Consider the following 26032-nt stretch of genomic DNA (forward strand, 5'->3'; position numbering starts at 1 on the left):
CCCCCCCCCCCCCCTCCTCATGTCAAATTGGGGCAAGGGCAGAGATTTAACCCAGACAACAGAATCGGAAACTGACCTTTGGCACTCATCTGCTCCTGAAGCCTGCTGTACATCTCCAGGACTGGGGAGGGGGGGGGGGGGGGAGACCAAAGAGGGTTATTCGGATCCCTTAGCTGCTGCTTTAGAGGGAAAGGTGTGCATCTCACATCTAGCCTGCGTTACCTGGTAAGCAGTGCGACAGCTTGTCTATGGTGGAGGCGATGTTCCTCTGCTGCAAGCGACACTTCTGCAGCTCCTCCATGGAGCCCATGAGCTGAGAAGAGGCGGGGAGAAGGAGAAGGACGCAACGTTACTTCGGAGACAGGCCCTGAAAGGGGGCGGTTCGGACCGCTCGGCTCACCTCTTTGCCGTCATCCTGAAGACGCTGGTTGGTCTCGGTCACCTGACTCTGAGGGAGCAGAAGAACCAGTGAGTGAGGAGCGCGTCACGTCCAGCTCTGCTGATCCACAACCTGCATCCGTGCCTCTCACCTTCAGCTTCTGCGCCTCCCCTCGGACTTGAGCAGCTCCGTGATGGAGTCCACGAAGCCCTGGAAGTGGTGGTTGCACATCTTCTCGATCTCGCGGTCGTGGTTCCTGATCCGCACGTCGAGGTTCTCCATGAAGAGGGCCATGCTCCTGGCCGTCATACACCGACCTGGGCCGGGAGGGAGGAGGAGGAGGAGGAGACTGGTAAGAAGGGCCTGATATTTCCAAAAGATCGCTTCACTAAACTGTGTATTCAAAAACTGACAAAACTGTGGCTAAAATGAGTTGTAAATAAATGTTTAATCCACTTTGTTGTTGCATCGAGTGAAGCATTAAAAATACTTATTTCTATGTGTCACAAGCTGCCTCATTGATCGTTGCAATAATCCAAGAGTCCGTATTAATAAATGGACTAAAGAGGAAGGAAAGGCCCCCTAATGAGTCCTCCTGGGGCGCTACAGCATCGCTGCTTCTCCTCCACACGCTGCTTTTATCAGGAGCAGATCACACAGACTTAATGAGAATAAGTGATGAAGAAAACTTCAACAAGTAATTCTAATTTTAGCTCATTTACACGGCTTTCAGAATGAATGAAAAATGTTAGAGATTTTTAATGGATTCAAAACGATCCTGTTCTCCTTCAGCCTGTTTTTACTCAACTTTCTTTTCTGGAATAACAATCACAGCGTTTCCTGTGTGCTTTTTTCACACACACACACACACAAACGCGCACGCACACACACCTGTGTATGTCTTGACCCCCCCTTCCTCCTGTTGACCAGGAAATGCCCGACTTGTACAATAGCAAGCAGGTCTGACGCCACTGAGCTTTCTTTAGCTCTGTGTGTGTGTGTGTGTGTGTGTGTGTGTGTGTGTGTGTGTGTGGGAGCAGGTCTTTCTTGATATGTGCATGATGATGTTATAGATTTTTAGTGACTCCTGTGTTAATGGCTGGTTTCCCAACTTGTGTGTGGGGCAAATTAAAGTATTTACCTGTGACAGGAACAAGGATGCAAAGTCACACATTCTTAAAAATGACTTCAAAACAAGTAAATTACAGCCTAACTTCACCTCTTCAGGCCTCTGGAAAAACATTCCATCCATTTGGCCTAAAGGCGAGTTAAGTACAACATTGACGAGGAGTGAGTTGACTCATTCAGCCTTGCTGAGAGGACGAGGAGGTTAAGACGTCGTTGTAAACAGACGCCCTGGTGTGTGTGTGTGTGCGCGCTGTAACAAGCTTGTGGCGACTCGCTCCCTTCAGACGTGCTGAATGTCTCAGACGTCTCGGAGCTCTGCAGCCAGGAGTTGGTTGAAGGTGAATTATCGCTCCGTTTTTGTGCAAATAACCAGCGTCGATAACAGCGAAAACGCCTCGACTCGGACTTCAGGCGGTGATAAAACCATGTTTACAGTCACAGCTGCTGAATTATAACAAATACATGTTAGCTTCAGGTTTTAGAATCAATATCGGGAGAGAAACCACGCGAAGGAAAAGGGAACCGCAGGCCCGCGTTAGCATAAGCTGGTGTTGCTGCTATGGTTACCTGCCGTGCACAATACCTCCGGTACAAGAAGCTACCAACCAACCAGAAACAAGCACCCCCCCGCCCCCGCCCCCAGGCCATAGAGAAGAAAAACCACACGCATAGAGGCCCCGTCATTAATGGCTATATGTGAAGAGACTAACCAGCAGCAGCATGTTAAACGCAGGGTGGAGCACCAACTCTCACACGCCAAGTTCTATGAAAACTACCGCCGCTTCTTCCTTGTGTTTTGTACATTTTCTCTGCTATGTTAGTAGAATCACTTCTTCATTGTGATTCAATCAATGGCTTATTTTAACTGTGGGTTCCGGAGATGAGATTAAAAAAACAAACAAATCAAAAGATTAACAAGTAACTGGATTATAAGTCATTAGATGAGGGCTCAAGCCACAGATTACTGAACAGCAGTAATAACCACATACAACCGCCCACCAGTTTGTTTTACTGCTCAGAATTGGCCATTTAAATAAAGTTTATATTTTTCCCAGGCCTCAAGTTGTGGAACAAAGACGTATTCGTCAAGTAATGGTTTAGTTAACTTGGATGTGGTGGCTTTAGTTAACCCTTTGGTGCGAGAGCTGGAAAAAGGGACGTTAGATGTGTAGAAATATCTTCATTTCAAGGGTCTGGAATCAGATAACTCTGAATCATCAAAAGGCACCAGTTGTCTTTCTGTCACTGAGTTAACGTGTCAAACTCATGAGGGAAAAACTTACTACCATCAAACGCTGGAAAATTATCTGCTCCAACGAAAAAACGATCCCTGAAACCGGAAAAACGACACCAGAGAGGAAGCATTTGCATCCGTCAGCAGCCGATACGTTTGCTGCCCCCCCCACCACCACCACCTCCCCCAGGGCCGAACACAGCCGACAGCCCCCGACAGACTGTGCTTTTATTTCTGGCGACGGTGCGGAACGCCGAAGGCTCGGCCTGGCAGAGAAAACGGGAAGCCCGGAGGAGACGGGACCCGACGGTGACATCACGTCCCGCGCCGACCCACTCGAGAGGACAATGTGGCGCCCGGGGGTGTCGCAGCGAGCTGTCGGGCCGTGTGACAAAATGCGTCTGGGAGGCACAGATTCCCCTCACATCAGAGTACAAGGTGACAGATGTGTATGAAACGTTGAATAACATGTTACGTCCTCGTTCACTAGTCATTTTGATATTTATATATGACCAGTGCCATTTCCCACCCTATAGAAGCCCATTTCTGCCACACCAAAAAAGGAGGGTTAGAAAGTCTAAAAGCGGACCACTGCACGTCAGACGTCCCTGTCCCTCCCTGTTGGTTATGGGGGGGGGGGGGGGGGGGGGGGGGGTCTGTAGGACGTTTACAGTTCTTAAAGTTAAAGAAATTCAAAGATTCAGACTTCCCGGTTCAATCGCGCACGAACGACACCGCTCTGCGTGACCGTAGTGACGTCAACAACCAGCTGCAAGGAGCTGGCGCATGCGCACACCTTAAGTCATTATTTCGACTTTTTAAGGCATAATTTAAACTTTCTTAGGTCATAGTTTCGACTTTCTAACCCTTCTGGTTACCTGTGTGGCGGAAATGGGCTTCCATAGTTTACTCCAAGAGGCCATTGAAATGTTTTTAATTCATACTTAAATGGACCATTTAAGGTGTGTGTGTGTTCCCCCCCCCCACATGGAAACAGGGCTGTTACTCATTCCGGGTCCAAGCATAGATGAAGCAATGCCTCATCCTCTCAGACTAATGGGATGTGAAACCATGCACCCCGGCACACACGCACACGCACACACACACACACACACACAACAGAAAAGCCCTTCAGTCTTTAAGTGCCGCTTCAACTGAATTATTGAGCAACACTCCTACTCCATGATAATCGATCAGAGCACTTGACACATATCTCGGCTGTTGCTAACCACCTAGCAGGCTAATTTGCGATAACTAACGTTAGCCAACTAAGTTCTCCTGGGGATGGGTAGGAGGTCTCTCGGGGAGGGGGGGGGGCATTTTAAACAAACAGAGAGCCCTCAGACTACCTCGACTCTCGTTGTAGGCTCCGGCACCAGTGAGCAGAATGACAATTAAGTTAGCCGAGCTAGCTTGTGCTAGCTTAAGTTGCCCAAACGCTTACGGCGATATGTACACACTTTTGGGGATAAATATGAAAAACGACAGCATCGGGTCATAGACGTTAGACGGTTACGGCTCGCTGCATTAGTTTACACACCAGTGTCGAATGTGTAAATTAGCCAGCGCTTTTGTTTTGCTAAAGTTAGCCTGCTAGCCGTCCGATAATGGGAACATGGCTGTTAAAGTTTTGGAGCAAGCTCCCGGAGTTGCTAACTTGGTGCTAATCGCTAGCCGCTCTACCCCTCCCTCCCAGCTGAGCGACACCGGGGTTCAGCTGCTCTCGGCGGGGGGGGGGGGGGGGGGGGGGGTAACTGACCGGAGGGTCGGTCCGATGCAGTTGGTGTCGGTGCTCTCGATCTCCCGCAGGATGCGTTCGTGTTCGGCGGCTGTCTCCACACTCGCCATCCTGCATGTTGCTCTGGACGGATCCGGGCTGAGCGCGAGCCGAGGCGGACTGAAGGGCTCCCGTGCGTCACGCAGCAGGGGAACCGGAGGGGGGGGGGGCTGGATGTTGTTGACGGGGCGGCCCGGGCGAGCGGGGTCTCGCCAGAGTAGTAACCACCTGTGCTATGTGTAAAGTCCGTGATTTAATATTGTATGGGTCGCAACTGTGCGTCAATAAATGCATCAGTAAAATGTGTTGTTTCTACTTATTTCCACTTTCTATGTGTGTATCATCATCTCTTATTTTGTGTACTCACACTTATAGTTTCCTATTTAATATTTTTGAGTTCGCACAAACGATGTTTGTAGGTTAACAAAGTTCATGTTATTAATTTGGTTTGAAGGGAAAATGAAAGTTTTGAATTTCGTTTATTAAGCGTGTTTACTAACCAAAATACACTGAATATAGCTAATTAAAACACACTTTAGCATTGTTATTATGTTATTATGTATTTCTAAAAGTCATTCAAAGGAAATGTCCAGAAAGAGTTTTAAGTTATATCGCACTGTCGAGGTTTGTTATTAGATCCGCGCTTTTATTTTGTGAGCCAAAGTCACATTACTTCCGTTGTCCGTCTCTGACTCTTTTTTCTATTTACCTGCTTGTCGGGAGCGAGAAGAAGCGAGAGGCGTCCAAATGGAGGTAAACCCGCACAGTGCATAGCAGATCCTGTGGAACCGAGATGCACTGATTCTCTCTCTCTCTGTGTTATTGTGAATGTGAGCTGACCTCACGAGGCTTTTCTCTCACCATGGTCGCATTACTTTGTGAGGATCAGAGTCCACGCGCTGATAACGGAAGTGAGAGAGAAGCTGCCATTTGGACATTTTATAGTTCGTTGTGCAGCTTCTGAAGAGTAGGATTTTACTGTGTTTGTATGTGTGGACGCAGGACTAACATGAGACAAAAACACATTAACATAATCATCCACTAGTTGGTATACAAAAACCTAGGATCAAACGCAACAACAACATTATATAAATAATTATTGTTTTCTTCTCTCTAAGCCCAAGAAGAAGTTGATAAACTCGGTGGACAGCTGTGTGGACGAGGCCATCTGGGGCCTCGTGAGGGCCAGCGGGGGCCTGTCTCTGCTGAAGGGCCACAGAGTCGTGCTCCGGTCCGACTTGGACAAGCTGAGGGGCCGCGTGGCCCTGCTGTCCGGCGGGGGGTCGGGTCACGAGCCGGCACACGGGGGTAGGATGTTTTTTTTTTTTGGATGGGCTTTCATCATCCTCTGACTGTTCATGTGAATGATTGTGTGTGTGTGTGTGTGTGTGTATGCAGGTTATCTCGGGGCAGGTATGCTGTCAGCGGCTGTAGCGGGCGGCGTGTTTGCCTCTCCGCCTCCTGCCAGCATCCTGGCCGCCATCCTCAGCCTGCACGCTGCGGGTAACGCGACCCCACGACCCTCTGGTGCTTTAGGGGCCCGAGTGAGATTCGATTTTTCCCAGGTGACGCAGCTTCCCTCTTCTCTCTCGCTCTCTCTCTCTCTCTCTCTCTCTCTCTCTCCCCCCCGCAGGAGCCTCGGGGGTCCTCCTCATCGTGAAGAACTACACCGGCGACCGCCTCAACTTCGGCCTGGCCGCCGAGCAGGCCCGCCGCCGCGGCGTCGCCGTGGACACGGTGACCGTTGCCGAGGACTGCGCCTTTGACCGGCCCGGCAAGGCGGGGAGGAGGGGCTTGTGCGGCACCATCTTCGTGCACAAGGTGAAGCGCGGCCATTTCCCTCACTCAAAGCGAGTCAGAGGAGGAGCTTTAGAATTCCCCTAAATTTGGGACATTTTTTAGATGCGCCCCTCCCCCATCTTCTAAAATCCCACACTCCCGATCACGCAGCCACTTGTGATCAATTAAAAGTCTGGTCGCACTTCCTGTCAGCTGGCGGGCGCCTTGGCGGAAGAAGGCTCCTCATTGGCCCGGATCGTCTCCACGGTGACGGAGGTGCTGCAGGGCGTCGGTGAGTCTCTCTTCCCGCCTGCCCGCGGCGAGGGCGCGGCGACCCTTGACCCCTGACGCGCTGTGTGTGTGCCGTTGCAGGGACGCTCGGGGTGAGCCTGTCGCCGTGCAGCGTGCCGGGCTCCCTGCCTTCGTTTGAGCTGCCGCCGGGAGTCATGGAGCTGGGCCTGGGTGAGGGACCACGAGGAGGAGGAGGAGGAGGAGATAAAGTAGGAATGTGGGGAAGAGAGCAGGTCTGTTTCAGTATGAAACGATGACATAATCGAATCGACTTCTAACATCGACCACAGCGTCTCGTAGAAGGTAAAAGCTGATGAACTCGTCTTAAACCGTTATTTCTGAACTTTTTTTTTTTTTCATCCTCAGGAATCCACGGAGAACCTGGAATCAAAAGGTCAAAGGTGACTAAAGCCACAACCCGCTGTTTTTCTTCCCGGCCCGCTCACCCGTAGAAGGCAGCCACCGTGACTCCGGGTGTTTTCTTTGCGTCCCGTTGACCAGGTGGTGTCCGCAGACGAGGTGGTGAAGACCATGATAGATCACATGACCAACCCTGGCAGCCAATCACATCTGCCCCTGAAACCAGGTCCTCCGGGGTGCGACGTTTTTCGGTCTCCATTGGTGCCAAAACACTTTCTAAACACACTCTTCTTCGTCTTCATTCCCACAGGGGACGCCGTGGTGGTGTGTGTGAACAACCTCGGCGCTCTGTCCTGCCTGGAGATGGCCGTGGTTACCAGGGCGGCCATCGTGTGCCTGGGTAACCACGGCAACGTCTGCCCACTCTCATCCAGGCCACCGTAGAGCCCCGCTAGGAGCTCTCTCTTACGTGGAATACATCGAGGGAAGAATGTCGTGGGATGTGATTGGCTGTCTCTGTGATTTTTTCAAAGAGGGTCGCGGCGTGGTGGTTGCCAGGGTGATGTCGGGGTCGTTCATGACGTCGCTGGAGATGGCGGGAGTGTCGCTGAGCCTGATGAGGGCCGACCAGGAGACACTGAGGCTGTTTGGTGAGCACACACAGACATTATTTAGATGCTTTTGAGGACTTGTTGGACACTCCCAAGACGGGACACTGCTGCGGTGGCGACCTGTCAATCAAAACAAAACGCTGCAAGTGGGGGAAAAAAAATGCAACTTCCAGACACCTGTAAAGCTTAATAATCAACATTTCCAATCTAACTGAGAATGTCCTCACACGCACACACACACACACGTCTAACGTCCTGTACCCCACACAGATGCCAAGACCAGCGCACCGGCCTGGCCGAACCTCAGCAGCGCGTGCGTCAGCGGACGCAACTACGTGACCGAGCCTCAGGCGGCGAGCGGACGGCCCCAAGACGACGCGCACTCTGACGGTTGGTAGCCATGGTAACCGGCATGAAGTGCACGTCGGTCATCACCCTGTGAACCCCAAAATGCCGCAACAAAACAATACTGTCGAAATAAAAATGGAATCTGTTTGCAAGACGTTGGTGTTGTGTTTTACGGAATCAGCGCCATCTGGTGGCCATTAGAGGAACTGCACGTACAAGTGTGCCTTCATTTTGTTGTCATCGAATGACAAAAATTAATTTTATTATTTTTCCCTGCCAGGGCCTCTGAGTCCTGTGATGCGTGCCGCGCTGGAGAGGGTTTGTTCCGCCCTGTTGGAGAAGCAGGACGAGCTCAACGCGCTGGACCGCGCCGCGGGGGACGGCGACTGTGGGAACACTCACGCGCAGGCGGCTGGAGGTAAGACGCTGGCGCTGGTGCATGTGTGCAAAAACCCCTAAAAACTGCACTTATTCAGAGCGGTGATTGAAAGAAATCCTCGTTCAGCCATTCGGGAGTGGCTCCAGCATCACGTGGTCCCTGGTTGCCCCGGACGACTGCTGTCGGTCCTCGCTGGATTGGTGCAGGATAAGATGGGCGGGTCTTCGGGGGCGGTAGGTTTTGACATGTTTGACACATTCTACCATGATCATCTCACACTGTATTAACACACACGCTCCTCTGCGTGTGTGCGTGTGTGTGTGTCAGTTGTACAGTCTGTTCCTGACGGCAGCGGCGGGTCATGTGACCGAGGAGCAGAGCAACGCTGCAGCCTGGGCTACTGCAATGCATGCTGGGACACAGGCCATGAGGAGGTGCGGCGCTGTGTGTCTTTTGTGTTGTGTGATGTTTTCTGGGACATTTAGAGGGCTAAATGAAACATTTTACATATTAGTAATAAGAATTTAAAAGAGACAAAGGGGGTTTTGGAAGACGTCATCTAACACATGAATTCTATATAATCCATTTTTTGAAGAAATATTAAACTCTGACGTAAGTGCTTAAACAGTTAGAAAGTTATATTTGTTCTGGAATCGTCTCACCAACAATTCATTTCCTACAGGGACAAACTTTATATAATAAAGTACTCAAATGTAAAAAAATAAATGGATAACAGTGATTTATATGAACCAAACGGTGTTTCAGGTACGGCGGAGCCGACCCTGGAGACAGAACAATGGTGAGTTGCGCTCTCGTTTCCCTGCTACTTTCCACTCTGCAAAGACCTGCTGCCAGTGTGGTGAACGTCGTCACCTTGCCAGCAATACTATGACTTAAAAAGCCTTGTTGTGTTCCTGTCTCCAGTTGGACGCTCTGTGTCCCGCTGTGGACGAGCTGATGAAGCTGACAACGGCACCGCCTGGTGGACAGATCGCGGTACTACGGGCGGCCGTGCAGGTGCAGTGACTCACCTGCCGATTCTCCACACGTGGACTCCACGTGGTCTCCTCGCCTTTTCGAACCTTCCCTGTCTCTGACTATAGAAGGCGGCCGCGGGGGCGGAGTCGACCCGTGACCTCGCGGCGAGGGCCGGGCGAGCCAGCTACATCGCAGCCGAGCGCGTCACCCTCCCGGACCCCGGCGCCGTGGCTGTGGCGTCCGTCCTGAGGGCCGTGCTGGAGTCCCTGGAGGGGGGAGCGGGGGAGTGATGGAGGGGAGCAGATCCTGGCTAATGTTGGACCAGACACTGCACATCCAGTAGAGAGTCAGGGAACTGTGAAAAATAATTTTATTTGATTTAAAAATGACTGACAATCCAGGTCATTTTTAGTAAGGCTTGAATACATTTTTACTTATTTTATTAATGATTTAGTTGAACGCATAGCTGGAGAGAGTGGTTAAATTGTGAATTTGAACATTTTTGTTTGCAATAAAAACAATTGATGCATAAGGTTGTTGAACATTCCTAATCTTCCTAAGCTGCTGCTAGTAGTAATAATTAATATTGTTGTGGCGTAACCTTTTCCTTTTGGGCCCTGTTTGTTTGTTGTTCCTTGTAAATAAAAAAACGTAAAGGGAAGACAAGGATGTTTTGGATGCCTGGTGGTGCCATTCACAGAAACCCGCCTCACCTGTAGGGGAACACAAAATAAGAACAAAAAGTTATTTATTTAAATACAAACAAATGCCGTACATGCATTAAACTCCCCTTTTGACTCTAACGGGTATAATGTACTATGAAGTGCATGTTTTTCATGTACTTCGTAGTACACACAGGTCAGTGGTTAGTTCTCTCGACCACCAACCCGGTGACGCCTTCCTGACAGACAGGTCTCACGTCGTCTCCTTTGAACCCGCCCACACATTGACGTCATCAACCGGCCGCGCTGCGATCCTTCATTTCAGTTTTGACGCCGCGGCCGACGTCCACGCAGGTAAAAAAAAACCCACCTTCTTGCTGTTGTGAGTGTGTTTTGTGTTAATTTAGTGTGTCATTTAGTGTGCATGCGTGAAATCTTCACACAACATCACAAAAAAACACCAACTTCTTCTTCGTTATGTTTATCTTACTCTTTTACTTTGTTCACTTTAACTTTTTACAAACTCGCGCTGTTTTAAAAACTCACAAATGCATTTGAAGTTGTTTTGGATGGAACACCTTGAAAGAGACATACTTTTCTGTGTGTGTGTGTGTGTGTGTGTGTGTTGTTCACACAGGAAGTGTGTTTTTTTTCTCAGCCACCTGCCGACTGGGCGAAAACGAGCGGAGCGGTGCGCCGGTTGTCATGGTAACGGCGTTCGCGGTCCTGCTTGCCGACGCGTCAGATGTCCGCACCCCGTCCCCTTTGAGCCCCAGATGGAGTTCGCCTGCAGTCACGTGGTGTGCGATGCGACCCCCGACGGGGCAGGTGAGCGCCGCGGACGCCTCTGTTTTCTGTTCCTTCGCGTCAGCTTTCCATCCTGTCTCTGAGGCGGGTTTTTTTTTTTTTTTTTTTAGCATCCTGTACTTCGTCCCACTAAAGATTTAACTAAATAAACTTCACTCCATGGCGAACAAAAGTTGCGCTTTTATGCAACATCGTCGGCGTTGCAGAGGACAAATCCTCCAAAAGATTGTGTTCAGACTACATTATTTCCTCCATTTGGTTTATTCTGGCCTAATTCCGTTATCTGCTAATTGACTCATTTTCCCAGAATCCACCAGTGTTCCTCCTGTCGAGCAGCAGTACGACAACCGAGTGACCGTTAAACCACAAGAAGGTAAATCTCTCTGGTTGTTGTTTTTCTCTTCTGCACAGACTCTCAAGAGAGTAGCAGGGAAATAACAGGAAAGGATGTTAAGCAGTAACGTGTGTGTGTGCGTGCGTGTGTGTGTGTGTGTGTGCGTACATGCAATAGAACAGTGTGTAGGAGGTGTGTACATAGCAATTCAACAAGGGAAAGTCCACACACACACACACACACACACGCACAAAAGGGTATCGGATCATTTGAGGTACTCAAAAACAACATTTTAGTTATTTTTAGCCAACAAAATTCTAATTTAAATATTGAAAGGAGCAACAGTGATGTTGTGCTGTTTATTTAACATCTGTATTTTGTATCTATTCCTGCCTGTAGGCGGTGAAAGAGGATCAGAGATCTCAGTCAAATAGTATTATACAATATTGAAAAACGTCGTTTTAAATGTCTCATCAAAACGTACAAAAGGCCGTTATTATCTTTTTATAACGCCGGGAGATGAAATCCAGCGTTCTGATTGGTTGAGAGTGAGTCACAGGGTTAATGTACAGTTGCTGTTCACATTGATGCGATGGTTCCATGTCAATGCGCCCTCCAAATAACCAGTCGTCCCCGCTGATGCTGAACACTGCTCATCGCCATGACAACTGAACCCAGATCCATCGATTCGGTAGAATCGGTCGAATCGGTCGAATCGTCTCGTCCTTTTCCCCCGCCAGGTCCAGCTCCTCCGCCGCTGCCTCCTCGTCGCCTCCGAAAACCTCGTCCCCTGTCTCTGCCTCTCCCCCCTCTCCCCCCTGTCCCCCCTGTCCCCTCCTCCCTCCCCCCACTCCCGCCCCCCCGGCCTCCCGTCCCGCCCAGAGGTGAGTTCGTGAGCGCGTCCCGAGTGTCGCCGTTTTGGATGTTTTTCCCTCCTCTCACCGCCCCCCCACCCACTCCCCCCGTGTGCGATCAGGCCACAGGAGGGGGGTGGGAGGCCGGCCCGGAGCCAACGTCAACGTGGTCTCGGCGAACATCGGGGAGCTGGTCGACCTCGGCCGAGGTCAGAGGTCACAGATCGCAGCGGCGTTGGTGCTCTCTCTGTTTGTGTAACTCTGTAAACTCTCGTCCTCTCCGACCAGCCTCGGGCCGGCGCTGTGCCCAGGGCCCGGTGGCTTGTGGGAAATGTGGCGCCACCTTGTCGCGCCTGAGCTCCGTACGGAGCAACGTGAGTGGGGGTCGACTTTTGGCGGAATTTAACCCCCAAAACTTCTGTTTTCCATCCTCTCAAAAATGTAATTTCTCCCCCAACCCCCTCCCCCTTCTCTACCCCCCCCTCTGGCGCAGGTTTGGGGGTGTGAGTTCTGCGGATTCGACAACGCCGTCCCCGACGGCGCGGGGGAAGCGTGCGGCGACCTCGGCGACGACCTTTACCTGTCCGTCCAGAGCGACGACGACTACCAGAACCTGGAGGACACGCTGCTGGTGTTCTGCGTGGACGTCTCCGGCAGCATGAGCGTCACTGCGGAGGTGTGTGTGTCTGTGTGTGTCTGTGTGTGTCTGTGTGTGTGTGTGTGCACCGACGCGTTGATGTAAAAAAGATATCGTGCAAATCATCAACAGCTTCCATCGAGGGGCGGATCTCCAGTCCACGTCTCCCGATTAGAGGTGAGAGTCACACGGGTTGTGTGTTTGCGTCTCCTCACACGTTGCACACGTTGGACTGTGTGTGTGTGTGTGTGTGTGTGTCTCACAGGGAATGCAGGACGCCCTCCAGAGGGCGCTGTCCTCCGTGCTGCAGCAGTCACCCCACAGGAGAGTGGCGCTGGTGACGTTCAACGACGAGGTACGAGGCGTTACCCCGCCCATTTAAAAAAAAGGCTATTTATTAAGACAGAACCAGGGTTAAAAACTGGTCAATTCAAAATTTGCTATCGCGTTCTTATTTTAGATTTTTAAAGTCTAGTCTGAATTGTGGCGTGCATAAACACAGGTGGTGATATACGGCGACGGCACCGGGGCGCCTCTGACTCTCAGCGAGTGGGCGCTGTTGGACTACGACCATATATGGCAACAGGGCGTGGCCTACAGCGTCCCGCACTGCATCGCTGAGACGTACCAGCAGCTGGTACAGCGGGTCAAAGAGTAAGTGAACGCTGAGGTCAAATACCGTCCACCCTGCCCGAGATCCCAGTTTGGCGTAACCTCTGTGTCTCCAGCCTCAGGGAACACGGCGCCACGTGTCTTGGCCCCGCGGCGTTAGCCTCCGTCGCCATGGCGTCCAGGTACCCGGGCTCCAAGGTGAGTGCGGAGGAATTTCAAAGGGTTTCGTGTCAATGGAGGCGACGTGCTGCAGCTGCGCGGTGTGACCGCGCCCTCTGACCCTTTCCGGTGACGCGCAGGTGATCCTGTGCACCGACGGCAAGGCCAACGTCGGACTGGGGCAGATGGAGCTAAGCCCCTCCCCCTCGCCGACGGCTCCGTATTTCTACGGGCGACTGGCCCTCCAGGCGGTGGGCAGCAGGTGGGTCCCCCCTTGTGCCGACCAACGCCGTTAAAGAGCAGTATCAGAAGCCGTGACATGCACTCTGTCTTCCCCCCCCCCCCCCCCCCCCCCCCAGAGTCATCGTCTCAGTGATGACCTTCGAGGGGACGGACTGTCGCCTGGCGGACGTCGGCAGGCTCTCGGACGCCACGGGAGGAACGGTGAGCTGCCACGGCGCGATGGAAACATTCATTCCCGCCCCGCCGATGGAAATGTTTCTACTGTCATGAACCCGCGCAGGTGAACATCGTCAGCATCGGTACGGTCGCCACGGAGATCCAGTCGGCCTCCAGGGACAACGTACTCGCCACGGGAGTCACGGCGACCGTGTTTGCTCCCGATGGAGTGTGAGTGGCGGCCGACGACCAAATGATGCATGTTTAATGAAAGAAATAGACACCTAGACGTGGTATCTATGATGTAATTAGTATCTTTTTATTTTTTAGACATGAACATGAATCCTGGATTTTCCTTCGTTCTCTCTGCAGATACTTTCCCTACGAGGAGGACGGCAACCACAAAGTGGTGAAGGAGATCGGGAACGTGACCCGGGGGCTGCAGGTCACCGTGCAGTTCGCCGTGAGGCCGCAGTTCAGGGCAGGTGAGGCCCGACCGCATCCCACGCCGCCGCGTTTCGCTTCGTCTCCTGCTTTACCCGACGCCGCCCGGGGGGGACTCACGTCCGCCCGTGTGACAGTTTTCCTGCAGAGGGAAACGCTTCCGTTCCAACTCCAGCTGCTCTTCACGACCAGGGAGCGAGAAAAGGTCACCCGGGTGATCACCGCGCGCCGCCCGGTCGCCACCTGCAGGTGAACACTCGTAAGCCCCCGCGTAAGTTGCGCCATGGGAGGCGTCGGTTGAGTGACGGTGTCCTTCTCGTCCGTCCGAAGCGGGATCCCGGCGGGGAGCCTCAACGTGGCGCTGCTCGGCGTTCACTGCGCCCAGCTCTGTGCCGGTTTAACCATGGGGGGGCGAGTGCAGGAGGCGCAGAGGCACCTGAAGGCCCAGCGAGACCTGCACCAACAGATAAGGTACCAGTCCGCAGGAGGGGGGGGGGGGGGGCTCCCTGTTCGGGTTTAAGGGAGGTTAAGTGTGTGTTACTGTGTCCAACAGTAAGCAGAGGCCTATCCAGGCAGAAGAGAACATCTATGGCAACTGGATGGACACCATGAAAACAATCTGTGATGACATCACCACAGAATCCCAGGTGATCCAATAGAGCCAATTCCCTTCTTATTTGATTATTGGAGGTTTATTGTTTATTGTTGCTTGAACTGAAATGATATCATCAGTAATAATGGGTATTTAAGATCTGAAGGTGAATCCATTAGTCCATCCATACAGAGACTGTCCATTTCGCCCCTGCAGACTCTCTCTGATGAAGCAGCGAGGGTTATGTATCAGATGAAGAGAGCCAGCAGTGTCAACAACAACAACAACGACGACGGCGGCAACAGCAGCACGTGAGATCCAGAAGAAGACGAGCAGGGAGGAGAAGGTCCTCATGGAGAATAAAACATCCTCATGTCGGGATGCCAGACTTCGTGTTGAAGCCTAGTTGGCTCCCGGCTGAAGGAGTTTGTCAGAGACGTAATTGGGTCAAAGGTCAACATTGTTATTGTAAACTCAAAAACCTCAGATCACAACAATCAAACCTCCCATCGGAGAACAAATTAAATGGTCCGTTCTCTCACAAGGAACAAAATCTGTGTTATATTTCTTTTTAAACGAATTTGAATTGATGAGACGTGTTGAAGGTGAGCAGATGCGCTTGTTTCACGTGAAGTCAGATCATTATTGTACCGCGTACTCAGTAAAAATGTGTCCACCTCAACCATCCCTTGTTTCCGTTCTTGTTACTGACACACTCGGTCAAGCAAACACACTCACACTACCTGGAATAGTTGGCATATCTAAAAAGGATCTGTGAGTCTGGCCTTATCTTGACTTCAGATTACGCAACTTGTGTGCCCCGTTGTCACATTAGATGATTTATTACAGCTAAGTATTTAGTTGAGTTGGGTGTGTTTGGGGGGATTCTGGGAAGGTAACATTTACACAGCCTGCATTTGGCTTTTGTTGAAGGCTTTTCTAGTAATTCTCTTTATGGTGTTCTAGGAAGGACAAAAACCGATCTGGACCAAACCGGAAGGGTTTGCAACTCTATTTTAGCTCCACACAGTTAAAGTGTGTGTTGTAATGTGTGATAATATACTTTAATGTGGTGAATGATTCCCTCTATGACACAACGTAGAGCCTTAAATGTACCTGGTTACGTCGACATTTTACAAGCTACATTCATCAGGGCAATATTAAACATGCTAATATCTTGTGCTATGTCTCCAAGAGAAGTAGTATTGTTTTAATTACATTGCAGATCATTAAGAAATGAACGTCATCACTATCAAATGTCCAAATCAAATCGAGGACAATGTTTTTTGAAACACCCCTCTGGCTACGGGCTGTCTGAGAATCGGCTAATCTCTCTCTGCAGAGAGCGCCTCGTTAGCCCAAAGGAATGCAATGTCAATAAAGGACATTGAGGAACAGCTTCTCAGAAGTACACGCTCGGTACGAGGAGCTCTGCTTCATTCCTCGGGGGGGGGACATCAACCGGACCGTGCATAGTGTTACAAACAAAAGGGAAGTTGTTGTCGCAGTGGTTCATGTCAGCCATCGCAGAGCAAACAAGGGGTTGTTGTTCCTGGCCGGCTGGATGTGTACGGGTCGGAGACCATTAAGCTGTTAAAAAACCAGTCCTGCCACATTAACCTGCCAAGCACAGATAGACAGGCCAGTGGGCGTGGTGTGACTTTCCACACAGGCACACAACCATTGGTCCCCGGGTGAGGATCGCACACTTCATAAGCGAGAGTGTGAGCCGGTGAGATACTGACCCACGACCATCAAGAAACCGCCGGCAGGAAGGACTCAGCGTTTGGGCATTTCTGGAGCCTTTAGGATACATTTTAAAAACCAACCCACAGGAAAAGGTATCATCCTTTATTCTTTAATTTCCCCGTTTAATGCGTGTAGCTCAAGAAAAGCATTTATTTACAAGAGACAGAGACCGTCGGATCACGTATCACGACTCAGGGTCAGGGTTAGGGTTAGGGTTAGGGTTTGGGTTGTCTTTTATTGGGATCTTTGGAGTTTTTTTTAATGCTGCCAAAACCTCTGTGAAGTCAGCTCGGCTGCTACCGCATGCCAGTAGAGGAAGAGGAGGGTTTTTGTCCTTTCCATGAGGATGACCGAGTCTGTAACTGACCATTTGGGCCGCTCGTAAACCACCTCCGACCGTGGAAATAGTCCAACAGAATGATACAAACCAGCGTCTGGGTGGATATAATAACGTAGCGTTCTTTTTGTCTGCTTTTACCATTATTTATCACCCAAACACAGGTGTTCAAAATGCGTCGCCTCATGTGATTTACCTGTTTTTTGGATCCTCCTTATCTGATTCGGGAGCGATCTGCGCTGGTGTAACGTTTCTGTTTACCCTTTCGAGCTTCGTCTGTTCCCCCGCTGCCCGCAGGATGTCCTTAGACGGAAGCTTTCTGTCCGACGAGCAGTTCCTGTGCTCCATCTGCCTCGATGTGTTCACCAACCCTTCGTCCACGCCGTGCGGACACAGCTTCTGCATGGCCTGCATCAGCCGATACTGGGACGGCTCCAAGGTCCGTGAGTGTGCTTTGGTCAGAAGAGCTTTGAGTGTCGCAACAAAACCAAGTAGTTTTGTCCATTTATCTTTAGCCTACATTCAGGAATGCCTCAGGAACGCTCGGAGGAGATATCTTCAAATTTGGCACAAACGTCTTCAGGCTTTTGAAGGCCAGTCGTGCATGTAGACTTAAGCTTGAATGGTTGGCATCTGACCACGAGGCAGTATTCCCTCCAGTCTGCCCATGCTGACATCGTTCTTTTGACTTTATTCTTGCCTTCCTCTCCACAGGTTTGCCAGTGTCCCCTCTGTAAGAAGACCTACCACAAGCGGCCCGATCTCCAGATCAACCGGACGCTGCGAGAGATCACCGACCAGTTCAGGTTCATGTCGGGAGGGGCCGTCGAGAAGAGAGGGGCAAGAGGAGGAGTGAAAGAAGGAAGCATACGATCTAATTTCCTTGATGAATTGAGGAAGAAGCTGCCTCGGTCGCTGCAGCCACCATCGCAGCCAATACCCTGTGGGATCCAACGTAAGACTGGCTCATAAAAATAAATACATAATTATAGTTTCTCACCACTTACTAATTACATGTCTTTTGGTGGAGCTTAAGGCGCATAAACACAGGGAAGTTGAACAAAGAGCTCTGGCACAGGCTTGTGTTGAATGGCCTCAAATATCCGTCCCTGACCCACTGCGTGCCGATGGGTACACAGCGCTGTCCATGGTGCTGAAGTGGCCGATGGATTTGTGGTTTTTAAGTCCCGTTCCTTCACCTCAGGCCGACCGATCACAGCGTAGCATCAACCGGCTCGTACCGCGGCCCGACAACTATGAGCCCGTCCCGCAGTCCTTTCAGATTTAATTTGTTTTCAGGCCGGTTTTGAGGGAAATGTGTGTGTGTCTTCTGCCTCGGGCAGGTGAGTCCACGATGACGGTGACAGCCGCCACCTCGCTGGCGTCTTCGGTACCAGACCAGGGCTCGGTGGCCGCCGTGACCTGCCCCTCCGCACCGCGCCCCACGCCCCCTCACTGCCACCCCAGTGGCCGGAGGCGGTTCACCGTGTCCGGGGCCGCGTCCGCCTCGAGGACCCCCATCTGTGGGATCCACCACAGAGGCCTATTGGTACGGTACTCTTACCTGCGTGGTGGGAAAGATGCTTTCGTGAGACATTCGCGGCTTGATGCTGTGACACCCCCCCCCTCCCCCCCTCTGATTTCAGAGCTACTGTCGGACGGATCGATTATGTATCTGCCCTGAATGTGAGACCGAGGACCACAAGCATCACGACACCGTGGCTCTCGTAGACGAGTGGACTGAAACCAAGGTGGGGAAAAGAAATCTGTCTGTTCAGGGATTGGTTGTTTTCATCCCTTTTTTAGGGTCATTTGCTGTCATTACGATCCGACCTTGCCCTTTAGTACCTGAGCCTGTGTGTGTGTGTGTGTGTGTGTGTGTGTGTGTGTGTGTGTGTGTGTGTGTGTGTGTGTGTGTGTGTGTGTGTGTGTGTGTGTGTGTGTGTGTGTGCAGGAGAAGCTAAGCGAGTCGGAGCAGGAGATCCAGGAGATGATCAGACGTAGAACCGGCAAGATAGAGGAAATCAGGCGGTCAGCGAGTGAGATGGAGGTAAAACAAACACACATAAACACACACAAACACACAAACCTGAAAATCCTGCGGTCTCGTTGTCACCAACCTGCGCTTCATCCTAAGTTAGTTTTGTGGTTATCAGATATTTTAGGTTTTACACAAACATTGTGTGTTCTTGGGGTTTATTGGGGTGGACAAATATTCATGTCTTCAAGTATCCAGTAATTTACATCAACTGAAATAAGAACAATTGAAATATGTGTGTCGTCCTGTGCTCGTATAAATCTGATCCAGCATCCAAAGATTTGTCCAGTAACAAAAGGCGTTCCCCCCCCCCTCCCAGGCGGCGGCGGAGCGAGAGGCGACAGGCGGCGCCGGCCTCCTCTCCCAGCTGGCGTGCGCCATCCAGCACTCGCAGGCCGAGCTGGCCGAGGTGACGGACATCAGCCGGAGGGCGGCCCGCCTCCAGGCCGACGCCATGGTGCGGCAGCTGGAGCTGGAGCTGGAGGAACTGCGGAGGAGGGAAGGCGCCCTCGCCGAGCTCGCCCAATCGGACGACTACGTGCACTGCGTGAAGGTGAGTGAGGATCCGACGAGGCTACGACAACACGGTGCGCTCAAACACCTGACAACGCACCTGTTTCCCCCCCCCCCCCCCCTCCCCCGCTGTCCAGACGTTCCCCGCCCTCTCCAGTCCTCCGCCCGCCAAAGACTGGTCCGGCGTGTCGCTGAGCTGCGACCTGGGGACGAGGAGCATCTACAGGTCGCTGGCCGCCCTGCTGGAGGGCTTCCAGGAGGACCTGCTGACCATCGTAGAAACAGGTGGGACCGAAGTACAAAACACACCTGAGGCCGCTTTCCAAAGCTCGATGGTTAAAGTGCAGCTCCCGGTTGCTCCTCCCCAGGTTTTCCCGCCTCGGCGCTGGAGCCCAGTCCGTTCCGGAGCGAGCCCAGTGAGTCTTCCCGCTCTGCCTTAAACGCACACACACAGCACCTCATCCATCCCACCTGGACGGGTGGAGCATACACACTAAAGGTGCTTTGAGTAATGAACCCCGTTTGATCGTGTTCCTCTGCAGGGATGAGGAGGGTTCAGGAGTACGCAGGTAAGCGAGCACGCCGACTCCTTCCACGCCATCTCACGGCCCGAAACACTTGCTCACGGTCTTTCTTCCTTTTGCTTTTCTCGGGCGCAGTGGACGTGAAGCTGGACGTCAACACCGCTCACCCCAAACTGGTGGTGTCAGAGGACATGAAGAGTGTGAGCCGCCCTGCCGAGACGTTTGAGTTGAGACGTCTTAGGTCTCGTCAGTGGGAGGCGCGGCGCTGATCAGCTTCCCTGTGCCCCTGCAGGTGAGGTGCGGAGATCGACACCAGATGGTCCCGGACAACCCGGAGAGGTTCGACAGGGTGGTCTGCGTCATTGGGAGGGAGGCCATCTCCTCCGGGAGACACTACTGGGAGGTGAGAGCATCATTGGGCTCAGAAGGAGGAGATTGAAGGGAGGGAATAATGTGTACCAGGTGTTGCCCACTGTAACCGCTGTAACCAGCGTGAATTCCATCCACTTCCTGCTTCCTGTCGTCAGGTGGATGTGGGCGGGAAGACGGACTGGGATCTGGGCGTCGCCAGACAGTCGATGAACAGGAAGGGGAAGATCCACGTTGCCCCGAGCAACGGGTACTGGTTCCTCAGTCTGAGAGACAAGTGAGTGCGACCCGTCAATTACCCACAAACCCCCTCTCCTCGGGCCTCGTTCTCACATGTCCTCTCCTCTTCGACCCCCCCCCCCCCCCCCTCCTCAGGAAGAAGTACACCTTCCGCAGTGAACCCTCCGCAGATGTGCATCTGACGCAGCGGCCCAACAGGATCGGGATATTCGTGGACTTCGAGAACGGACAGGTGCATTGTGGGAAGGTCATGTGGCCCCGCGCGTGAGCCGCGAGCCAGTGAACGAGCACGTTGTCTCCTCTGTGGCTCCGCAGGTGTCTTTCTACAACGTGGAAGCCGAAGCTCACATCTACACGTTCAACGACGTCTTCAGCGAATGCATCTTCCCGTTCTTCAGCCCCTGCACCAACAAATCCAGGAAGAACGAGGCGCCGCTGACCATCGCGCCGGTGACCATGGCGGAGTGACGCCGCCACAGCTTCTTCTCGTCGTTCGTTGCAACTTCTAAAATATATTTTGAAATATTAAATATCAAAACATTCTCTTGATGTCGGACTGCGAGATGTTCGTATTGATTTGATGTATTAAACAATATTGTATTCATCTTGCAGTGTTCGTTATTTCTATTTATATATTTACACACATCTTCATTTTGTGACTAATCAGTGTTGATGAGGGGGAGGTGTGTCCATGAATTGGTCTGTGGACGTGATGTGTGAAGAAAAAGGTTCAGTACTTCATGCATCAGACAGAAAAGAAAGTTAAATATCTGACAGTCAACTATTTGTAAAATCTTTAACTTTAACCGCCCCTTTCTGCAGGGGTCAATAGGTCAACTTTAGAGGGGAGTTATTCATTATTGCTTTCAGGGCATGTGAGAAAAAAAAAAAGAATAAACAAGGTTAGTAAATAGAGAATGACCATCAGTTTATTCAAGAAGTGACTTCCATGAGAAAAAGAAAAGATTCACAACAACAGGTTCAAAAACAAAGATAAGTGCTGACAGTAAAAATCCTTTTTCCTTCCAGGAGTTACATTCAAGCTGATAAATTATTTAACTTCAGATTAGCACCTCAAACACCGTGGACACATTAAGTTTGATTTCATTACCACCACCATCACGTTCATCATCATCATCATCGTCATCATCGTCACTATTAGTATTCGTGGTTAAATCAAACGCTGCCCTCGCTCCTCCCCTGCGCCTTCGCCTTTTCTTTTTGCAGCAGGATGCGCTCGGCGAACTCCCTCACGGCCCCCGCCCCCCCGGCGCTGTGGCACACGTACTTGGCGGCGTTGATGGCGACCGACGGGGCGTCCTGGGGCACGGCGCTCAAAGCCGCCAGGTTCAGGCAGCCGACGTCCTGCGTGTCGCAACCTGAGAGGGGGAGGGGGGGGGTTAGTAACGACTAAATAAATATTGACCAATGAGCAGATCGCCGTGCGGCCACATTACCCATGTACGCCACGTCCCTCCAGCCCAGCTTCTTCTCCTCCACCATCAGCTTCAGTTCCTTCAAGGGCTCCGCCCCCACCTGCACCACCTTGCAGCCCGTCATCTCGGCCAGCTTTTCGGCCAGCGGGGGGGACACCGAGTCCACCGCGGAGGTCAGCAGCACCACCTGGTGGAGCCGAGGCAGGAGGCATTAGATGCAGCAGGCGGCGGCGGACTCACTGGTGCCCGGCGACAGGCCCGACCTCGGTGTTCTCGCGCTGCAGCATGCGGAGGCCCGCGGTGTCCCTGGTGTTGACGGACACCAGCTGCTCCCCGGACTTGGACAGGTAGATCCTTCCCTCCGTCAGACACCCGGAGACGTTGAGGAACATCAGGCGCACCACCTCCGGGTTGGCCTCGCCGAAGTAGCCGTACCTTGAGAGGAGAGGAGAGGAGAGGAGAGACAGGTTGGACGTGGGGGGGGGGGGGGGGGGGGGTCAAATGAGCCACAGCGCGGCGTGCTTCTCACCGGAGGACCCTCTGCTCGGCCACGGGCCAGTCGATGTCCACGTCGATGTCCACGCTGTACTCGGCCTTCATCTCGTAGTACGCCACCCTCCCGCCCTGGAGACACAGCGGCGACGCGACAAAGGCGGTGAGGAGATCAAAAGGAGAGGGAGGAGGAGGAGGAGGAGGAGGAGGAGGAGGAAGAGGAGGAGGGAAGTCTTTGCCTTTGGTTGGCCTCGCGCAGCTAACGATGCTAACAGCTACGTGAGCTAACCGGGTGAGCGCCCGTGTACCTGCAGGAGCCCCTCGTTCATGATGCCGTGCGTGGTGGTGATGTAGAAGGAGCCGCTCTCACACAGCTCCCCGGCCCAGTCCTGGCGGCGGGGGCGGTTGAGCGGGTCCAGGTTAAGCGGCCTGGTGACCTTCGGGGCTACAAAGGGGAGGCAGCGGCGGGAACGTTCAGAGTTTCACCTGTGAACCCCGCCCCCCCCCCCCCGCCCCCAAATCCCAGATGTGCGCGCTGCTAAAAAACAGAAGCTCACATCCTTTGTTGACCTCCTGCCAGCGGAAGTGGTGCCTCCGGACCACGGAGAAGACCGAATCGAAGCCCTGCTCCGTGATCATCTCCAGGGCCTCCGTCAGGTGGAACGGGTGGAGGCACGGCGACGTGGCCTGGATGTTGCACACAACATCGATCTCTGCGAGGACAAAAAGACGACGACAAGGGCGACAGATTCTTACATTCACATTTGAGAGTGAACAAACGGGAAAGGTGTGCGCCAGAGGAGGAGGGGGGGGGGGGGGGGGGGGGCGTCGCCGGCTGAGCAAACGCGGCGTGGCAGTCGGGCCCCGGTTGTGCGCGCACGCATCCTGGCGAAGGAGGACACACACCTGGTTGCAGCCTGCAGAACTCCTGGATGGTCTCCAGGGACGTGGAGGAGTCCTTGGAGACTTCGGGGCTCCTGCGGTGCACCTGGGCCCCCCAGGCCCTCGCCACCTTCTCGATCTCGTCGTGGTCGGTCGAAACCCAAACACTGGGGGGGGGGGGGATTCAAATGTGTGGCATCAACAATATCACCAGTATACAAAGTCACAATGTGCAGTGTTGCACTTTCTTAAACCCATATATATATATATATATATATATATATATATATATATATGTATATATATATATGTATATATATATATATGTATATGTATATATATATATATATGTATATATATATATATATATATATATATATATATATATAAAAAGCACTTTATTGTTGCTGTGTTACGATGTTCACATCTTAAATCTGTTTATATTTTGTCTTTAGGGTTGAATTTATCTTTTCATATTGATGCATATTTACATAAAGATGTGTTCAAATGTCAAATGTCATGCACGCAGCGAGATCAGCACAACACGTATGGATCCGCGTGTGTGGTGAGGATAACGTCATCTTAATGAGGACGTGGATCGAATAGATACGTGACGTGTCCGAGTGAGTCAGGTGCAAAGGTGGCGTGTGTGTGTGTGTGGGTGGGTGTGTGCGCGCGCGCGCGCGGCAGGTAACGCCGCATTTCGCTCCCTCGCCGCATCCTTCCTACCTCGTGAACTTCTTGGAGTCCACCGCGGCCCTCAGCACCCATCCGAGCAGCGGCACCCCCGCTAGCATTTTGACGTTTTTCAGGGGGATCCCTTTGCTCCCCCCGCGCGCCAGGATCAACGCGGCCACGTGACGGTGACCGTTCCCGCCAGCTCCGGGGGGCTTCGTTTTGGACGGAGTGCCGCCCCGCGGGCCGTTCCCCCCGGTTCTTTTCTTGGGAGCCATGGGCGACGTGACGTGGAGCAACAAGACGCCCGGGCAGAGGTCCTCTCAGTCGGCGAGGGAGGCGGTGGACACTCGGCGGGGCGCCTCCGTCGGACTGGTGGAGTAACAGCTGTCGGCTTCATATAAAACAAGTCGAGTCGGGCGCAGCACTTCCGGTGTCCGGTTTTTCGAGTTGACGCCGTTAAATGCCAACCGTCAGTCGCCACAACCGGAAGACGACACGTAGCTGTTTGCGTGGACGGAACATGTTTATCGCAGAATTGTACAATGTAAGAAAAACACGGAATCATATCGTTTGGGATGTTTGAAATAAACATAGTTATTCTACGTAACTTGAATGTAATCAAACATCCGCATTGAAATTATCTTTATTGCTAAGAGGAAAAACACGAAACATTCAGGCATTCGGGAGGACAGCTACACCTTCTCATATTTTCGGCTGGCTGGTCTTCAGTTAACGGGGTCGCTTGAATAACCGTAACACCGGACGATCTTCTTCTGGCTCTTTATTGCGGTGATTACTTCGGAGCTCACTACCGCCATCTACTGTCCCAAAGAGAAGTCAATGCAAGTTTATTATTACAGTAATAATAAAGAATAATGTTTGTTTGTCTGGTATATAATCCTGTCAAGTAACGGTATTTATTTTGTCATTATTTTTAAAACATTTTAAAATAAATTTGTTTAGTGCATTACTAATGAATGTTATTCTTAAGGAAATATAGAAATAATCATAGTAATAACAAAAATAACAACAACAGTACTAATACTAATTCTACTACTAATAATGTATTGATAACTGCTGAATTTTTGTAAAAGACTATTATGGGCATTGGAATACATGTTCTTTTGGTGTTTTTTTTTAATGGTTTGACCGATTTGAACTGAAGAAAATAAAGGTGTGTATCGGACGCAAATGTTTTCATAACCTTTTAAACAGGAGCACAATGAAAGGGAAAGATTTAAAACATATTTAGAAATGTCGCTGAACCTGTTGATCGAAACTTGTGTAATTATTTCAGCCCAAACCGGAGCAGCAGGTGAAGTCCTCTGAAAGTTCTTCTTTTGTTACTGACAAACATCATTTTTCAACATCAAGTGCAAATCTTTACATTTTTTTTATTGGCCATTATTGATGATATTTATGAATACATTTGATTACATTAATAAATCCTATTTTATTAGTATTTGGTTTTATTTTGAAACATTATGCTAGAAATAAATATACATATTAATACACACACATATATAGCATTGTATTAAAATATAGAATATATCATTCAAGCTCAGTGTTAACAATTATGTCGGTTATGTGAAATGAATGCTAAAGAAAAGAAATACAACAATATTGATGTATGTATTTTACATGTAAATATACCAAAATAAATCACAATAATCTATGAATAACACTATCCATTAGAGGAACATTGGTCTTATTGCGTGATCACAAACAAAACTCCATGTATTTTTGACAAATATTTGCTGAATGTGAAAATCGGACAGTTTTTTCGACCAATATTGACTAAGAATGTGATAGGTGAGTTGTGCTTACAGTTGGTTTCCAGATAACCCCCCCCCCCCCCCCCAAAAAAAAATTAATTCAACTGCAGAAGACACACCTGCTCTTATATTCCTCAAAAAATGCATGACATCACAAGGAATGCTACCTGACCAGTGCTCCCAGTCAGCGAGAAAACAAACCCTATAAATAAAGTGTACCGGCTGACGGAGAGAA

The 26032-nt window shown here is 51.2% G+C and overlaps 5 protein-coding genes across 6 annotated transcripts; 3 read left to right on the forward strand and 2 right to left on the reverse strand.

The window, feature by feature from the left end:
• Nucleotides 1-17: 17 nt before the first annotated feature.
• LOC119222894 (exocyst complex component 6B) lies at nt 18-4671 on the reverse strand. Its single transcript, XM_062563549.1, has 5 exons — nt 4501-4671; nt 531-696; nt 401-448; nt 223-313; nt 18-121 (listed from the first exon to the last, which is right to left on the reverse strand). Exons 1-5 carry the CDS (start codon nt 4587-4589, stop codon nt 18-20), a joined length of 498 nt encoding a protein of 165 aa, XP_062419533.1. The 5' UTR covers nt 4590-4671.
• Nucleotides 4672-5171: 500 nt separating this feature from the next.
• Nucleotides 5172-9879, forward strand: tkfc (triokinase/FMN cyclase). 2 transcript variants are annotated; one of them, XM_037479941.2, is made up of 17 exons: nt 5172-5271; nt 5637-5826; nt 5917-6021; nt 6152-6339; nt 6511-6589; nt 6670-6759; nt 6955-6989; nt 7090-7174; nt 7259-7348; nt 7482-7598; nt 7830-7949; nt 8188-8325; nt 8413-8519; nt 8614-8720; nt 9052-9085; nt 9211-9303; nt 9390-9879. In XM_037479941.2, exons 1-17 carry the CDS (start codon nt 5266-5268, stop codon nt 9552-9554), a joined length of 1749 nt encoding a protein of 582 aa, XP_037335838.2. In that variant the 5' UTR covers nt 5172-5265; the 3' UTR covers nt 9555-9879. The 2 variants fall into 2 exon arrangements, with proteins under 2 accessions (XP_037335838.2, XP_037335839.2); XM_037479942.2 differs by lacking the exon at nt 5172-5271 and adding an exon at nt 5281-5485.
• Nucleotides 9880-9966: 87 nt separating this feature from the next.
• On the forward strand, nt 9967-15449 carry si:dkey-9k7.3 (circularly permutated Ras protein 1). Its single transcript, XM_037479923.2, has 19 exons — nt 9967-10280; nt 10585-10754; nt 11041-11106; nt 11808-11951; nt 12044-12130; nt 12210-12295; nt 12415-12597; nt 12691-12735; nt 12824-12913; nt 13061-13212; nt 13287-13368; nt 13470-13591; nt 13689-13773; nt 13853-13959; nt 14101-14213; nt 14310-14421; nt 14503-14643; nt 14726-14819; nt 14981-15449. Exons 2-19 carry the CDS (start codon nt 10703-10705, stop codon nt 15077-15079), a joined length of 1860 nt encoding a protein of 619 aa, XP_037335820.2. The 5' UTR covers nt 9967-10280; nt 10585-10702; the 3' UTR covers nt 15080-15449.
• Nucleotides 15450-16343: 894 nt separating this feature from the next.
• On the forward strand, nt 16344-21100 carry LOC119222922 (E3 ubiquitin-protein ligase TRIM58). The gene is made up of 15 exons (XM_037479936.2): nt 16344-16605; nt 17148-17289; nt 17565-17805; nt 18194-18399; nt 18497-18601; nt 18805-18900; nt 19208-19441; nt 19539-19686; nt 19770-19817; nt 19944-19970; nt 20061-20125; nt 20218-20328; nt 20453-20571; nt 20670-20766; nt 20850-21100. Exons 2-15 carry the CDS (start codon nt 17149-17151, stop codon nt 21000-21002), a joined length of 1791 nt encoding a protein of 596 aa, XP_037335833.2. The 5' UTR covers nt 16344-16605; nt 17148; the 3' UTR covers nt 21003-21100.
• Nucleotides 21101-21429: 329 nt separating this feature from the next.
• cmasa (cytidine monophosphate N-acetylneuraminic acid synthetase a) lies at nt 21430-24506 on the reverse strand. Its single transcript, XM_037479997.2, has 8 exons — nt 24074-24506; nt 23369-23511; nt 23020-23175; nt 22771-22907; nt 22500-22594; nt 22234-22405; nt 21992-22157; nt 21430-21913 (listed from the first exon to the last, which is right to left on the reverse strand). Exons 1-8 carry the CDS (start codon nt 24295-24297, stop codon nt 21711-21713), a joined length of 1296 nt encoding a protein of 431 aa, XP_037335894.2. The 5' UTR covers nt 24298-24506; the 3' UTR covers nt 21430-21710.
• Nucleotides 24507-26032: the final 1526 nt, after the last annotated feature.

Source organism: Pungitius pungitius, chromosome 1, assembly GCF_949316345.1.
Source record: "Pungitius pungitius chromosome 1, fPunPun2.1, whole genome shotgun sequence".
Lineage (NCBI taxonomy): Eukaryota > Metazoa > Chordata > Actinopteri > Perciformes > Gasterosteidae > Pungitius > Pungitius pungitius.